Source organism: Zonotrichia leucophrys, chromosome 1A (genome assembly GCF_028769735.1).
Source record: "Zonotrichia leucophrys gambelii isolate GWCS_2022_RI chromosome 1A, RI_Zleu_2.0, whole genome shotgun sequence".
Taxonomy (NCBI): Eukaryota; Metazoa; Chordata; class Aves; order Passeriformes; family Passerellidae; genus Zonotrichia; species Zonotrichia leucophrys.
In genome coordinates, this window is record NC_088170.1 from 24410679 (window position 1) to 24429241 (window position 18563).

General features: G+C 37.1%; 1 protein-coding gene across 1 annotated transcript in view; it reads left to right on the forward strand.

Moving 5' to 3' along the window:
• LGR5 (leucine rich repeat containing G protein-coupled receptor 5) overlaps nt 1–18563 on the forward strand; it is an 88499-nt gene that overhangs the window by 25195 nt on the left and 44741 nt on the right. Inside the window, exon 2 of the mRNA XM_064701942.1 lies at nt 11178–11249. Within this exon, the coding sequence (XP_064558012.1) occupies nt 11178–11249 (72 nt within the window). The remainder of the gene's footprint in view (nt 1–11177; nt 11250–18563) is intronic.

The window sequence follows — 18563 nt, forward strand, 5'->3', positions numbered from 1 at the left end:
ACGTAGCAATTGGGTGTTGTGGTGTTCATCTGTGCTACTTGTTCATTGCAAAGCAAATGAAACCTATAGAAGAACTCCCAGATTGTCTAAGGCTTCTAGTTCTTAAAAAAGGATGGCGCATCTTCACCCAGAAAGAACCATCTGTTATATCCCACTCCTCTCCACAGATTAAGGGGGATGTTGTTTGAGTCACTTTACGTGATGCACTGGAGAAAACAATTCTCCAGACATTCAGTAGCAAACTTTTACTTGCAAACTTTAGAACATTAAGGTAGAATAAGGTACTTGGCAAATTTAAAATTAACTTAGGCAACTTGAACTTACCCAGATATGGATAAGAGGCACTTACAAGGCATTGAATTAAATTTTTTTGTCTAGCTTACAATATATTTTGAGAAGTTAGAAAAAAGAGAGAAAGAAAGGGTAAGAGTAAAAAGATATTACCATGCGTGGATCCAGCAATGAAACTTGATTGTTGCAATTTAGATGCCTACTGATCAAAGTGATGACATTTCCCTTAACCTGTGGAGAGGAGTGGGATGTAACAGATGGTTCTTTCTGGGTGAAGATGCGCCATCGTTTTTTAAGAACTAGAAGCCTTAGACAGTCACAGTCTTGGTCTGCCAGGGGTGGGGGGAGCCCATGAAACACAAAGTTCAGTGGTTTAAGAAATGGTGAGGTTCAAGTGGGAATGCCCAGGTACCTCCTCTAGGAGGGGGGAGGCGGGAATGGAATTTTACACTGTCGGATGCAACACTGTGGATCACGTGCAGTCTTCTGGAGGAAGGACCTAGAAATGAGTCTGGGGGTGCTTTGGGGGTCTTTGATGGTTTATGGCACCTAAGACATGACAATTGCCTCTTGGTAGAGTAGTTGAGCCAATTGTGCCCATCAGAGGAGATAAACACCTTCAGACCCACATGTGAATATCCCGGTATCTCTCCCCTAGAGGGAAGGTTTACACATGAGCCAGTTGCATAAAGAAGGACATATAAAAAGCACTACCCCACTTCCCAGGATCTGCTGCTTATCAGCCTCTTCCTGGCTCAAATCCCAGCTTCTTGCTAACAAAGGTTGATTTGTGGTGGTCATCCTCTGGTGCTCACACCCACTGCACCTGGGCTGTTACCTTGCACACTGTCAGCAAAACACCCATTGCTTTTTGCAAATGGCCAATTGTTTGAGCCTTTAACCATTAACATTTTCAGTCTCTCACTCCATCACAATGTACATAATTCTGTATAATCGTACTGGTTTCCTGATGGAGCTGATTGGAAACCTGAACTTGATGTTAAAGAAAAATTGAGCAAAGACTATGGAAAAGAGAGGGTGAGAAAGGAATATTGACCAGAATCAGCTCATCACTTTGGAAAAAACACCAGGAATGAAAAGTTAAGTACCAAAAAAAATTGGACCATGCAAGACAACCAAACAGAAAACCAAGAAAGGCTCTAACAGCTGAAAGTGCTACACTTTCCACTCCTTAGTGACCTACATGACATCTTGCCTTCAACAGATTTTAGAAATTATGAAATGGCTAAAAAAATATACATTGAAAAATTCCCCGTGAACCTATGAATACTGCATGCACTATTTCAGGCAAGCCAGTATGATGTTGCATAATTTCCACAACCATGCAATACTGCCTGTTGGGTAGAACCTGGCATTAGGAACTGGTAGGCCTGGGAGGATGTCTCCCATCCATGGGAGTCACTGGGAGTTTTGCTGCCAGTGGAGCCAGGTGTTTACCCCCAGGCACATTTCTAGTGCTGACATTGACTTGCTGTATTAGAGGAATTAAGACTTGTAAATAACAGGGCAACTGATTGTTTTCAACATTTTTATAATTTGGAATAGAAAAAGAGATCTTGGAAAGTTCATTTTGTGAGCAAAATAGGCAGACCAGACAGGTGCAGTTAAGGACACACTATTTCACATGTGCACATAGGTGCAATATAGTTGGCAGCAACTGTTTACATTTGGTAAAAGTTTGTTTTGGCTACTGATGTTTTGTGATATTGTCTCCAGGAAGATCCAAAACTCATATTTGAAGCCTGAATCAGAGACAGGGCAGAGGATTAGGCTGAACAGCACCAGTTAGTTGCTTGCCCTGAAAAGATTTTCTGTTGATCATCGTAACAATCACAAGAAGTGTGGGTCATTGCCCTCAAAATGAGGTTGCCAAACAGTGGACTATGTAAACTCTGTGAATAAAAGGAAGGAAAGAGGGATCGCTTTTTCTGGATCAAGGTGCTGCCTCTGCTCCTACTAAATACTGGCTTATCCCATGAACAGCCGAAATGAGCTCAATAGAAATAGTTCTGAAGTATTTTACCTCCATATATTAATTGTAAAGCTCTGATCCCATTAATTTCAGTTGTAAAAGAAAATAATTTCTCAAAAGAGAACACATTTTTATACTAGAAAGAGTACAGCTCTTTCCAGTATGATTATGCTGGTATAAGTGCAGGAAAAATATGTGCCAGCCCAGTATAAAACATGAAGTCTCTCTACTGGAGATTTCTCCTTGTTAGGAGAGATCTCGACCCTGCTCCTTGACCTGATTGTTTAAAGCTAGCTCAGGTATTTCGGTAGTCTGCCTATCTGAAGGGCAGCTGATCAGTTACGAGCAAAGAAAATGTGTGGAGACTAGATACAAGTAATGTCAGTATAAGATTAAGGATCTGGTATTTATTTATATTAAGACTGTTTCATACCAGTCCATGTGAAGGTATCTCATGATGAAAATGAATTTTTATTACTTAAGAAAAAATAAATCATTACCTGATGGAGAAATACAGTGGTTTTATGTGCATTATCTTTGTGAGAATCAAGCTACGTATTTCTTGGCACTTACTGTTGCAGAAATGTGGATGTTCAACCAGTCAGGGAAAGATCTGACAGCTTTGTCATTCCTCTGAGCTCTATAGGAAGTGTTGGAAGAGACTGTCAGGAGCTGGCACATGTAAATGCTTTTTGTGTTTCAGCAAACAAGCTCTGTCAGAGACATAAAGGGAAGATGTGCATAGTAAAAAAATCCACAACTTCCTATGTCAGAGGAATGTTTACAATATTTACATCCTAGGTATAAGATCAGTCTGCATTAGTCCAAGCCAAAACTTACAACTGAAATAAACCAGTTCTGCTTCACCTTTCTTGTGTTTCTTCTCTGTATTTGTACTTGTGGAGGCACAAACACCAACATAGTGAACAAATTCAGGAAACTGATTTCAATTAAAACCAATTCTTTTCCTGCTGGATATTTTTTTAAATATAGATCAGTTGCCAACTCTGGTTAAACAACATCTTTACAAAGAATGAGCAGTTCTAGATTAGGGGAGAGATCAGGAGAAATTCTTTTGGTAGCAACATTGAATGAAAGCGAGTATGTTGATGATATGATATCCATTGGGTTGTCCATGCAATAAAGAGAAGATTCTGTAGATAATTATTTCAGCTAAGCAACAGTATAAAATTGATCAAATCAGTACTTCAAAATAGAACTCTGGTAGGTGTAATGTAGCATAGCATCAGTTCCTTTGCTGGAACTCTTCAATTACTGTTCATCAACACAAGGTACAAGTAAGCGGTAGTAAAAGCAGAAGTGGCAGTGCTCTGCTAAAATGACTGGACATCATAATATTAATTGTGTTCTCCAACCTAAACAGTTCTATGATTCTGAGTCTGTGATTCAGCACCAATGCATAGGAAAATGGAAACTTGTAGGATAAGAGTAGCGAAGAAACTTACCAGCATTTTACTGCTAAATCATGTGAAAAAAGAAAAAAAAAGAGCAGTTGAGATTAAAGGCATGGACTCATGCTGACTTTTATTTTTGCTATCTCCTTTACTAAACCAGAATTTCACCCAGAATATGTGTATTTTGCAGTGAGCTATTTTGGGAATACCCAGTGTGTATATGTCCATGACACCTGCTACATTATGTCACACAGAGTGACATTGTGCAGACATCTGGTGCTGTACAATTGGAACAGCCATAGCATCATCCTGCTTTACCTGGGATAATTAGTCTCTCTGAAGATACCTAACGTGATAATGCATCTTCCAGCTCTGGACCCAGCTCACTCAGCTGGACCTTGGGGACCTTTGCACTATACAATGTAGATGTATTTCCTGCCCTGAATGCACAGATCTGTTGTGCACAGATCTTTGTATACTCATGCTTACATCATCACTGTTGAAATGTGTTTATAGTAGATGCTCTCAAAGCTCTTTGGGTTTAAATTCTTCAAATTCGTACTGTGGAATTGAGTTGAGGCAAGTTAGGATGCACAAAATAAATTACTTACACTGTATCTTATTACAAATGAAATCAGGCTAATAATAATTAATTTTCACTCTCAGCAGGCTTACAAAAGTTATCTTGAGTATTTTGGTGAAGATGAGTTTTAAAATTGGTTTAAATAACATATAATCTGTGATGTACATAATTTATGGTTAGCTATTCAGACCAATTCACTACTGGTGAGCCATAATAGTTAATTTAGAAATTTGCACTTTATAACTTTAGGGTTATATTTTGAATCTTTGTTTACACCCAGATATATTTTGAATTAGTTTCTGCTGTAGACAAGGTATAGCATGTCAATAATCAAACTATGCTTTGCATTTTGTACATGTTCTCTTGTCATATAAATAACCATAATTTAGAAACAGCCTCATTGAAACCAGAAGGATGAAATTATAGACAGGGAATTAGAAGAAAACTGGACACCCTGTTTCTAAAATGGATGAATGTGTCCAATCATTCAGGACTAGAAAAAAACCCCAAAAAGTAATAAAAAGGAAAAAATGTATTTTTGTCATTTATGTAACAAATAGTTGTAAAAATAAGCAACATCTGGAGTGGCAGAAAATATTCTGAAACCAAAGATTTCTTTTCCCCAGACTTGGTTACATTTAAGATATATCTATTGTCAATTTAATTGTGCTATTCTTCATCAAAATAAGATAAACAGTACTTGAAAAACAAACAAGTAATGAAAAACACAATAAACATGCCAGTAGTTGTCTTCATAAATTACAATAAAAACTGATATTATTTTCCTGTTGTATATTGTTTCAGTATTTGAACAAGATTAATCATGTATGCAGTACTCATATAATGTGTTCGACCTAGTGCAGCAGAAACAAGCAGTAACTCACAAAGTAAAAATGTACTAATACAATCTGTGGGCATGGGTGGAAGAGGAATTCCATCCAGTCCTCTTTACTGTCTCTGCTGGCTTCTGTATTATGAAATACTCCTTTAGTTATTCAAGTTTTTTAATATGTGAGCTAAGTACAGCAAATTATTGGCACCTTGGAATGTTTTTGTAAATTGCCCTGGTAATTATTCCTTAGCAAACTGACTCTTCAACCTCATATGAACGGCCATGAATCAGCTTTGATATGAAATGGTTAATTTTATCTAGTGGGCACCATGAATTTGATATTAGAAAAAAAAAAAAAAAACAGTCAGAATCTTTTTTACTTAAAATGATATATCTGGTACTTGTCAGATTAATTCAGCACTGGGTGTGCATCTTTGATCTTTACTTTCTTTTTTTGACCCTAATTGTTTGCTCTGACCTGCTCCCTCTGCTGGAGTCTTGGATAAACTGAATGGCAAAATTGTTTCCTGAAAAGATTAATCATGCACATACTCTTTGCTTTACAAATGTTCTGCAGTCCAGATATAAGTAAGACTTTGATGGTTGTTTATATGGAAGAATTGCTGTGTTCAGGAATAATGCATGGTGTTTAAAATCACTGTGTTACAGAGCTTCTGCGGTAATAAGCCAAATTTTGCTGTCTGTGACATCAGAGGAACTCAGTGACAGGTGTTGGGAATGCAAAAGTCTGGCCAAAGCATTTTGTTACTTTGTGTTGAATCCAGATGTGACCTCTCAGCCTGTTTGCCAGGATCCAGTATTATATGGGCCAACGCACAACAGCACAGAAGGGATGTAGACAGAGCCCTCCTGACCTTACTGAATCACCTTTGAGGTTTCCCTAAATTCAAGGTGCTTGATCCTTACCATATATATGTATTTACAATTGTGGTGGCTGGAGCCAGCACCACAGGTGTGACTAGGAAGGGTGTGAGATGGACAGAGGGAGTACTGTCCCTTTACTGGCATGAAACCTTGTGAGGTGTGCAGGCACACAGGCTCACTGCTTGTGACCACACAGCATCGTTTGCTTGTTGCGAGGCATGTTTTAATACAAAGGAGTTGGGTCTCTGGAAGGAGTGAGCTTCAATGTCAAGTAACAAAATTTTCTGTAATAAATGTGTGACAAGCAATCAATCTTCTTTTGGCCTTACACCCCTTCCATGTAAACCTGTGGCGTGGGATCTGTAGCTGTTAATTTGCTATTGCAAATAATATTACACAGGGTAATGGATTCTTTAATAATAGCATTTGTCATTATTTTGTGTCACTACATGTAAGCTAGTGTCAATTTTTGTTCTAAACGAATTAAGGAAATTGTCCTAGTTTAAAAACTGTTCTCAACTGGTAACAACTAAGGGACAACATTCAGTCTATTGACAATATTTTATGAGAGTGCTTTATCTTTCAAAGGCTTCCATAAAAGGAATTGTTAATACATCTTTGATGAGGCAAGCTTAGGAGAATCAAAATCAATAATAAGTCTTGATATTTTTTTTAATCAAACAAGTTGCAACTCTTTAAATAATTTGGCTATAAAATTAATTATCTTTAATATTGGATTTTTGTTTTGGATCTGGAATGGATAGACAAGTTAGTACCATTCAGTATAATAGACATTTAGCTTAGTAGAAGTTTAGCATGTATCCCTAGGCATACTTTTGTTCTCCTTTAAAAGACATAAATATAATGTGAAAAACCAATCTTCTATGATGAATAGTCACTGAAACATCTCTTGTAATAACAGTTAATAAAAGTTTAGTAATGTGGCCTGCAGACTCATCTATTATATGTTAAGAACTAATTTCACTTAACTTGTTTTACTGGCTTTCTGGAATTCATTGTGAACTACTTACTTTTAAGATGGTAACTGGATGTTTTTTCAGTGTGTTTGTTCACGGACAATAAAACTGGGGGAAACAAAGACCTACCGTATTTGCCTTCTTGGATGCTGTTTTGCAAATACTAATTTACTCATCCATTCACCCAGAAAAAAAAACAGGTAGATGCATGGTGCAGTTTTCAATATTTTCTGGTCTTCAAAGATTTAATCAGAGCTAGGATTCCTTTAACAAATCACCAGAGACACTGCATGGTGATTGATTGGTACAGAGTATGAATAAGATATCATTATAGTGAGCCATGTTGCCAAAGCAGTCACTAAAGCAAAGCTCCTTATCTTTTAAAAAGATGAAAGTTTCATTTGAAGGTTTGTTGCCTTTATAGTCAGCAGCTGGAATCAGGCTGCAGGAATGCTGATGAGAGAAGGGACAATGCATTCATCTCACTGTTCAAAATAGCATATTACCTTTTCAGTATGATATGGTAGCTCATGGTGGTTTTCACCAAGGTGGGGCTATGGCTGTCTCTATTCAGAGTACTTGTAAATTTACAGTATCTTCTTACCATTTTGCTCCTACTGTCATCAGTGGAATTTGTATGTGCTGTGATGCTGGAAGATGGGTGTAGTTCTGTTACACTGAGTTATGTAAAGGCTTTGCGTATGCAAATATTTCTAAGTTTTTCATCACTGTAGTTTGTAAGAGACTACCAAGATTTGATAGAAAATCAGAACCATTCCACTGAGGATAGTTAAAGTTCCAATACCTTGATTTTAATATTTTTAAGCACTTAGTTGCAAATGCTGATGTGCAAGCCAGCTTTCATGCCCTTCTCTTTCCTAGAGAGAGCAAATTGCTAGTTTTTACAGGCCAGCACTGAAAGGAGAAATCAGAAAACCCATTTGAAGGAAAGAAACCATCATATGTGCAGGACATAAGACATATGCTCTGCAATTGTTACTGGTTTTCACAGTGATGATATGTAACCCTAGAGTTTACCACCTAGCTATTTCTGGCTGTTAGCTGTGCTTGATTTAGCTAATGGCTGTAAATCTCATCCTAACCATGTCTTCTTGGCAGGTGTAAAATGCAAGCAAACCAAAATTCTGAGAACGTCCTTTATTTGTCTCTAGAGCACTGTGAGGAATTTCTGTTCAGAAGCCCAAATTTTACAGTATTGTTCACACCAGACCCATTGACTGATTGCATTGCATTACCTCTTTGTTTGTCTCACCTCTCTGAGCATCCCGCCAGAAATAACTTTGTGCCATGGCACTTCTCTCTCTTCTCTCGCTCATTCCAGTGAACAAAAATGTGATTAAATGCATTCATGGTAATTCTGAAACAAAAGAATATTATGAATCTAAAAACTGTGAGCACAGACGAACTACTCCTTTGCCAGTGTAAGGGATGTGTGGGATTTTTTTGAGAAATAATGTCACCTATTTAGCTAACCAGTACAGCTGGAAATAGAGAACTTTGATTTCTGTGCCTGAAACTTTCTCAGTTTTTCCCACTGTGTCAGCTAGCTTCATCAAATATATTACCTCTCACTACCGTAGTCTGCCTTATATTCTTAAACCATTACAGATACAAGAATTTCACATTGCCAACACAGACTGTAATGCCCTGTGTATTAGTTGCTGGTATCTTAAAAGCTACTTTAAAAAGAGGTGATTGAGTTAGCTTGGGAAGTAATTCCTGTTAACTCCACCATCCCTGGAAATATTTAGGAGATACGTAGACGTGGCATTTAGGGACATGGTTTAGTAATAAACACATGGCAGTGCTGTGTTGAAGATTGGACTGGATGACCTGAAGGGTCTTTTCCAACCCAAAAAAATCCACGATTCTGTGAAATATGCATAGGTAGTGTTTAGTAGTTCAGTTGCACAAAAACACCTTTGTATGTTTTGTTCCAAGAAAAGAATCATGTGGGGCAAAAAAAATAACCAATCTAACAGAAGGAAATTATTTAACTGGTAGGTTTAAAAAGAGTTAGAAATTGCTGCAGCGTACACTGGGAAAAAGGAGAGGTTCTCCTCCATCATATGATGTGGTACACATCCTTTTTACCACATGAGTGGAGTTCGAAAAGGAGAATAGGACCTAGCAGTGCACCGTTGGCAAATCCACTCTGGGGTCTAAAGATGTTATTAAGGAAAATGCACTTATTGTTGATTTTCTCTTTGGTCATCAAAGCACATAATGAAAGCCACCATCTCTTGTTCTAATCCTCTTAAGATATTAGGGTCTGGGTAGGCTGCTTCTGACTGGTTCATCATGGGGTCCTGTGGGTGATACAAGCAGACAAGTACTGTCTGCTAGTAACAGAAGTTAATATGCTAGAAAAGCAGGCTTCAGGTTTGTCTCATCAGCCAGAGCACTGGTTAATGCTGGGTTTGTAGAATGCCCTACATACGTGTGTGTCTGAAGACGAATCATTCCCATCTTCCACCAGGGCTGGCTTTTTAAGTCTAAAATGTAATTTGGCATGTTTTCAAAAACCCATTAAGACATGTGTTGAAAATATCATAATCAAAATGATCTTGTTAAAATATTGGGTTTATCTTAATATTCAGTAGTATATAATTCACTACCTGGATGAGTTTTTCTTTTGCCAAATAAATCCATGTTTTTGTTCCTTTGCCAGAATAAATCCTTTGAGCCTTTATCAAAGTGAAAGGGTAATAACCTGCTACACAGTACGAAAGAATTAGGTGATAAAGTGTTACAATAAAAAATGAATTTAATAAGTACACGTTTCTCAAATTATACTTTGATTTTTGAAGTGAATGCAGAAACCTTACTCAACATTGATTTGATAATTGTTGTAAAGTATTAACACATTTCCTTTATTTTAAAATCTCTATGTGAAGTATGTTTTTAAATTATACATTTTAAAATTCACCAAAAGATCAAACATCTAAATTAACTATGCTGACTAAAAGCATATATTCTGTAATGTGAAACAGACTGTGAGTAATAAGAACTAGATGGAGTAGGAATAGGATGCCTACCCACCAAAGTACAGATAACTTATTTACCTTGTAAACTCTCAACAGCTGGAAGATATAAAGTTATCTAAATAGTACCCAAAGTAGCTGGAAACTATAAGCACTGCTACAAATGTGTAGATATGTTTAAATAGTGGGGAGTTTTAAATTACTGTATAATGCTTGCATAAAATATGCAGGTCTCCTAATTTTGTTTTAAGAATCTACAGAAATTTTGATACAGTTGTGGAAGTTGTATCATCCACATAGAATTTTATTATGCAATTTGTTTACAGTCCTGGTGCTCAGTGAAAAGCAATTATAATGATACTGTAGGGCATGGGGAAGACAGTGGAAAACAGTGGATAGACAAGTTAAGAATAAAAGGGTATTATATGAAATTTAGTCTAAAACATAGCTTGAATGAGCTCTGACAGAGCTGATATTGCTGGTAGTTTCCTGTACCAGGAACTACCATGGAACCCCACCAGGAAGTGTGTTACAGAGCAGGATCACATTACACCCTTGTTTTATGGTTCGTTTCACTTATTTAATGCAATTTGAGTACCTGTAACAAAAGAGCACTCAAAAAGGGAATGCTTATTATTTGGAAATATGTCATTTCTGTAAGTCAAGTTGGGTTTTGGGGACACTTGACGTGCCTGTGTGAGGCAAGACAGATCAGTATGACCATGGAAGAGGCTGTATGGCAAAAGCAAAGCATTTCCATATTCATGAAATTTTAAGGATGATGCAGTTCCTTTGTATATATTTGCTTTTGTCTGTCTACTGTAGTAAACCAAGTGTACTGCAGCGCTACAACAACAAAAAGCATCGTAATTTTCCCTTACTACTCCAAGTACATTTTAATATAGTACAGTGGTTTATTAAAATTATGTCAACTGAAAGTGTTGTGTAGTGTTCTAGCTGATTTATAGAGCGTGATAAAACATTCCAAAATCTCTGGAAATGAGGAACATGCTACAGCCTGTATTGGTCTGACATATGAAAAAGTAGTGTTTAATGTGTTAAGTAGATAATGATTCATCAATTCTGGCAGAGGAACTAATTTTTATTAATGCAGTACTTAAAAATGTGTGGAATGAACAGCTGGATGCCACAGTTGTGGCTTGCCATATTAAGTCTCTGTCTGTTTTCCCCTACAGTGATCTCAGTATGAACAACATTACTAAGCTGCCCTCAAACCCTGTGCACAATCTGCGCTTCCTGGAAGAGCTGTAAGTATCATTGTGTCCTTGATGGGCCTAGTCAGTACTAGACACATTCCTGTGTTTGTCTCTCCTGCTTACTGTGGGAACCAGATAAAACGGTGCAGGAAAGCTGTCAGCCTGACTCTTTTGGCACATGCGGAAACACTTAGTTGAAAAAAAAACAATTGCTGTGATTCTGGAAATGAACTTATAAAAGAGTTACCATGAGGCTACAACTTCTCTAAGCAGAGACAGAGCCAAACAAATTAAAATTTTTAAACAAGGACTGTTTAAAAGAGCTGGATTACTTTTTGGAAATAGTTAAACAGCAGGATATTAAAAGTTTGAATACTGGCTCATGTTTATTAAAATCCCAAGTAAAGCTGTAATCAAAACCAAAACCTGCTGCCTTGTTCTGCCGGTGTCAAGGACAATTGAGTCCACATTTCATATCATGGAGGCTTCTTGTCCTAATCACTTTTAATTACTGTTTCCTTACTCTTAAACTTAGCATCCCTGAAGGCTGACTGTGGAGTACAGAATCCTGCAAAGAGCTTAGTTACGCTATCTACTACATTCACCGTGGGGAAAAATGTGCATTGGGAAAACTAGCTGATCAAGCACAACATCAAAAGAGGAATGTTGGCTTGAAGTGATTGTGACTAACCAAAAGTGAAAAGTATTGTGCATTCATGAGACCTGGATTTGGCAGTGACTCTAGTTATAATGGCCAGAGCTTAAAAGAAAATTTAGGTTTCTGAGGAGTGATGGAGACTCCATAAATGATGCTCCATAGATCTTGTGAAAAAAAGCTGGCACCTGTATTTGCCCGAGTACCTCTAAATATTGATTAAAAGCCTTTTATTAAATGTGGCTTTTAAGTTTTTAGAACTGAAAACCTTTTTTTTAGCGCTTTTAGCTGCTAACATGCCATTAAATCCATATAAGATGTGTGCAAAGTCATGGTGCTACCCTTCTTGCAAAGATGTTGTCTGTTTTAAGCTATGAAATGTGTACAGTCCTCTGCAATTTAGGTTGGTATTGCACTGACAATTTTCAGTGTCCTAGCTTACTCTCAATTGAATTTTGCCACTTGGTCTTTCCTGTCAGAATCTACCAAAAAAACCCAAAAAAACCCAAAAAAACCAACAACTGACCAAACAAAAAAAAAAAAAAATTGAAACCATTTTGTATGCTAACTTCAGACAATACCGTATTTGCAAGCAGGTTTTCCTTTCCTGTCTTATTTTTATTACTCTCAGTACTTCTATTTGGAAAGCTTTATTTCATTTTATTCTGTCTCTCTTCCTTTACTTACTCTTTTCCTTTGGTTCTCAATATCTGTCTTGCCATTAGTGCAACTTTCAAATAATGTAACAAACAGGAGCAAAACAGAGAGGGATGTCACACGCTAAGTGTTAACAATATTAGTTGCATATGGAGTGAATCATGCCTCAAAGCCCCTGCTTGCGGAGTTCTTCATCATGTTCTTGTTTGCTTGTCCAATCTCCTGTCAGTTGTAATAACCTTACTAAAACCAGCCAGCCCAATTGCTTTCTGGCCATTAAAGGAAAGAAATTAAATGAAAGTTTGGGCTTTTCCTGGAAGGAAATTCTAATACATCCAGGTTACCTTCACTGTTTAATTTAATGATTAAATCACAGAATCACAGAATCAGCGGGGTTGGAAAAGACTTTTGAGATCAAGTCCAACCTATGACCTAACACCACCTTAGCAACCACTGAGTGCCACATGCATTATTTTTTTTAAACACCTCCAGAGATGGTGACTCCACCTCCCTGGGCAGGTAAATGGCCCAAATAGTAAGAGTTAAGTCACTGCTTGGGAACTCTTGTGTGGTGTATATCAGCTTCCTAATCAAGACCTTTGAAAGTGTTCTTGCCTTCTCCTTGTGCTGGGCCTACCTTTTTCACTGGAAATATTAAACCTGTATTCTTACAAGCCTCTGCTCCAAATTAAGTAATTCCAGTCTTTTACCTGCTGGAAATATCAGCAAGGTATTTATATTTTTACTGTGTTTTGTTCTACATATACATATTCAACTCTTCCATTTGTTTCACACCAGACAATCACTTCTATTTCTCATTAGTTTAGTGCTGTTTCATTAATTCCTTTTATTCTACAAACTTCTGTAAGTTTGTATTCACTTTTAAAATAAGCTTAAAAAACGGAAGCCTTGAAAGATGGAAGGCAACTGATGTGAGGCAACTTCTCATTGTGCTGAGAGATTGTTTGGTGTTCAGAGGCATGCAAGGCAATTCAGCCTAGTATTATATAGAAAAATGTATGGACAATAGAAGGGGAATTTTTGATTTTATTCAGTTTTGAAGTGAGGGAGTACAACCATTGTAGTTCTCATGCTCCCCTATATTAATTTTTGAGCAGTGATTATACATATGAAATTTTTTTTCCCCATCCATGTGATTTTTTTTTTCCAGTTTACCTGAGAAATCTGTGCTTTGTTTGTGTGGCTCATTTAAAAGGTACTCTTGAAAAAAAACTTAGCCCACAATTCAGACTTTGTTGTAGTAAGATTTTATATGATCTTTTCTAAAGCAATGTTTCATAAAATTAAAATCCGTCTTAGAAATGTTCATCTGTTCTTTGAAGTACACAACAGCAGGAGCTTGAAATGCAGCTTTCAGGGTTTTTCTAGTGCTGAAAAAAGTCTCATTAATCCCTTTACTAGAGATCTGGTTCAAATATCTGATAAAAGCTCGTGACTGAACACTGAATTTTAGCTTGGATGTTACATCCTTACTCCTGGTTTGGCAATACTATTAAGTGATTATCTTGAAAGAACTGAGGTTTTGTTAAAGCAGTTAAACTAATTGCTTTGATTCCAAAACAGCGGCATATAAGACAGATCTGGTTAACCAGTTCTGACCTTCCAGGCTAAGTCTGGTCCACTTTTACAGCCAAGGTTAGACACCTCTCCATGCAGCATTCTTGTAAACCTGATGATCATGACTGGTACTTATTCTTAATCAAAGACTATGATCACTAAAGTAAAACATATTAAAAGTGTTTTTTGGGTGCATGTTCCTCCAAAAATTTTGGAAAACGTTGAAATACTTGAGACTTTGTAACTCTCAAAATAATGAATTCTGAGCAAATCTTCTGTTTGTGAAAATGATGGGCCTTTCAGATTTAATTTTCTCTTAAAACATGTATGACAGAACTCCCACCAAGAAAGAAGTATGTTTCAGCAGCTTGATTATCAGCAAGTTGCGCTGCATGAACTTGTACAACACTATTAAGTCAAATTCTTCATTATAAATTCAAAATAACTGCAGATATTTATCAGTCTGACCGAATCCAAGACTCACTCTCATGTGGATTATTTCTAGACATATGTCATTATACAGGATGTGTAGAATGCCTGTTCTAATAGAGTGGTGAATTAGAGTAATGAATGGAAAAAAGATTTTTAAAAAATCTAAAGGGTGGGACTCAACAGTTTTAGAGGCAACTACATCTGAGTGGAGACCTAATATTTTGTGATTACTTGCACTTCAAAGCAGTGCCTGAAACTACTTTATTTTAGAAATTAATGTCTCAATGAAACATGAGGAAGAAAGCCAATAATGATTTAAAACTATTTGAATCAGACCTACCTACAAAATCTCTCCAACTAGATATATATCCACATATAAATATATATGCATAAATATATGCACAGACACCCACACATGCACATATATAAAGCTTTAATTTTAAACCCAGAAACATTCCACAGATAAGCAAACCTTCAAGTGATATTTAGTAAATTGCTATTTTTCAGCAACTTCAATTAGGTGTTTTAGTAAAAGAGTAACAAAAGGCTGTTGTATTACAGTTATTTTACTACAGAGCAGTACAGTCCCAAATAACCTCTTTTCTACAAAATCAAGTAATGAAGTCACCCCAAATAATTTGCAATCTACCTGCACTGCAAGAATGTTTTCTGACACATATGGTTATTTTAAAATAATCTTGAAAGCAAATTAATATATCTACAAAGTTTTTCGATTGATCTTGGCATTATTATAGTGATCTCTCAGGCAAAAGTGCCTTTAAAAGCACAATTTATTCTAATACAGAAGTACAAAACTGCAGATACAGTACATAAGAGATGTATTATGTGAATCTTATCATGATTTGTGTTGAAATCCCTTTACACTCCAAAAGTGGTCAAGAAGCCACTGTATTTGTGAAAAAGTCCTAAATTACCAGGCATGATCTGTTATGAGCTGGTTGGTTTTTGTTTTTTTCTTTTCACTTCTCCCTCCATTCATTCTTTCTTGCTTCAAAGAGGTTTTCAAAGGGTTAATGGGAACCAGGTGATCTTTTCCCCACTGACTCTGAGATGTGGGACTGAGATCTCTGGTCATGTACATTTTTGAAGACTGAAAGCATTTGCTCTTGGAGTCCTGTACAGTCTTTTGTTTTGTACTGGTGTAGGCATGGTAGGACTAGCATTGAAAACAGATTCTGTACTTTAAACTATAACATAAGCTGGTAGAAAACATGATGAAAGTGCTGCAGCCATAGTCCAAAACTTTTTTCAGAAAGTGGGAGAATCATGTAATTTACTTCAACAATCATTAACATTAAATTAACATTAAATACTAAAATATTTCCTAAAGGTTAATCTGCATACATTTAAAAGCCCCTAAGGCAAGAGTAAAAATGCTGGCAACTGACATGCAGAGCTAAAATAAAAAGAGAGTATCATCTAGTGGTCTCAAACTATCCACACATTCCAATGTCACTTCAATACCAGTTTTACAGTTCTTGCACAGCAGGGTTTAGCAGAGCTGGTCCTGGTGGAAATTGGTTTGTGTCACCTCCATCAGCTAAAGTTTCAAAAACTGTTACTGCTAAATGACTTGTGATCCCCCAGATAATTTCAGAGCCATTCACAATCTAACACCTAAGTTGTGAATTCGGTTTCTTCACTTCATGTGTGCATCATGCAGATCAGACTGTGTCACTGTGTTCAATTCATGGTGTTTGTCAGTGAGAAATATCTGTCACCAGCCTAGCAAATGGCCCATGGCACACTGTAAATTGTGTTGCTGCAAGACAGATTTTGCTCATACCTGAGGACTGTGGTTTCCCAACATTGCTTTAATATAGAGCTGCACCCAAAGTCCTGACAGAGGGAAGTGCACCAGTTGTCTTGAAATAAGTTGGTAAAAACAGTAAGGAGATGTTTACCTAGTTAATCAGTTGGAAATAATTGCAATTTTCTCCCCTAGCTTTTGCATGCACAGTTTAGGTTTACTAAAACAGAACAAACCCAAGCACACAGAGGATTCCTACTGTATGAGCTAACAACTTGTAACCTTTAAATCCACAAAGCAAGGGCCCTGGTGTTCTGGAGCTCTCCCTGCCTTTGATGCCATCCCTTTGATGTCACCAAAGCAAGTAGCAGCAAAGAACTTGCCCATGTGGATGCATCAGCCTGACATCCTCCAAACTGCCGTTTTTGCCATCTTATCAAGAATAACAAGATGATGAACAGGGAAAAAAAAGAGGGAGAGAGAAAAACAACAGAGCAAATGCCTTACTAAATCAGAGCTGCTTGCATTACTTATTGTATAGCTTGTGCTGACAGATAATTATTCTGGAAATGTTAATGCAAATTGCACAGAGCAACCTTGACACTGAAACTGCTCTGCATCTGTGGGGTAAAGGGGAAGAAGGGGAGATGGTGGGATAGGGAAAAGATAAAAGAAAACCAAAAACATTCAGATATGCTTGCAAGCAGAAGCAATGAATGTTCTAGGTTGAAATCCAAGAAACCTTGTCAGTGCTGCTGCATTACCCTTATTGAGTGTCTGTTGAAGTTTGGTTTTGGCTTGTAGCTTATAAATGCTTTCTGGTACTTGTAATTTATTATCCAGCAATATTCATTAGGAACTAGTTTAGAACATCAAAAAGAGTCATTGGAAGTGCTTATTGTGTTTTGTGATCAATACAGATAGTGACATTACACTTAATTAAACTAGGGTGAAGCATGCTATATATCTGTAGATCCTGAGGCAGGATTTTAATTTAAGTCTTACACATGCTGTTTGTGCTGCAGTAGCAAGTATGCAGAAATAATTTCCTTCTTTTTGTCAGTGGAAGTTCAGCCTGTTTGTAGACTGCTTAATTTCAGTGCAGTGAGAACTTTTGGTACCTACATGGGTCAATTTTTTTCACTTGCTTAGGATGATGGGTAAGGAATTCAGACCACATCACGTTTATATCTAATAGGTTCTCAAGCACAGTAGAACCAAATTTTTCCCTCTAAGTTGTTTATTTGAATTTTCAAAGAGGAGTAGACGGAATTCCTCCAGTAATTAATTGCCGTTGCCTCATTGAACCACTCAGAAAACAGCAGCAATCTCAAAACCTGGATCTACACAATTTGTGTTCTTTGCCTATCAAGCAGAAATGACTAAACAGCTAATACTTTTTTCATTATTTTCAGTTTGATCATACTGCTGGGTGCTGCAGTACACTTCAGCCAGTTCCTGCTATTAATTATTATTATTTCCTGCCTTTTCTGATGATACTGACACTACTGGGATAAAACCAAAACCAGCATCAGAAGTGTAAATGACACTTGGGAGACCCAGCCTAGGAAATATTTTGTGTATGATCCACCATTTATTGCTCCATCTTGCTGTAGCATTTAAATACTGAGAAAGAAATTTTAAGATCGTTCTGAGGGTTGTGATTTGATGACAACTTTCTTCAGCCATAGAGGTACTGCCTCTTAATGATTGTATCCATGAGATCCACAGCTGGGAGCAGTGTGGGATGTCCTGGCCATGCTGGAGTCCCTCCTGACAGTTGTCCTTGATTGGAAGGCAGGTACTTGGATACCTGCTCAGCAGAAGGAACTGCTGCTGTCAGTGCTGGCTGGGGACAGCTTCACAAAGAAACAGATCAGTTGTCTTTAGCGGTGATTGGATGACAACCATGCTGGATGCAGAAAGAGTCTGTGCCTTTTTAAGTGGAGAAAGAAACCGTATGTTTTGAACCATATTCTTAACTGACAAAAATCTATGATCTGTTTCATCAAAGCCAGTTCAAGATCAAATACACACTGATTTCATTCCAACTGCTTTAGGTCTGTTGGAGTTATTCCAGTTGACACCCTACGAGAATTTGGCACATGCATTTTAAAAGGCAATTAGGCCCTAAAGCAAGAGCAGACTGTGTTGTATTTGAATTTCCAACTAAATTCTAAGTAGCAATAAACGTAACATGCAGCACAATTATTACTTGCACACTCTTCTCCCCTTATTTAAAGAAAGGAGAGTATATTTACATTTTCTTCTT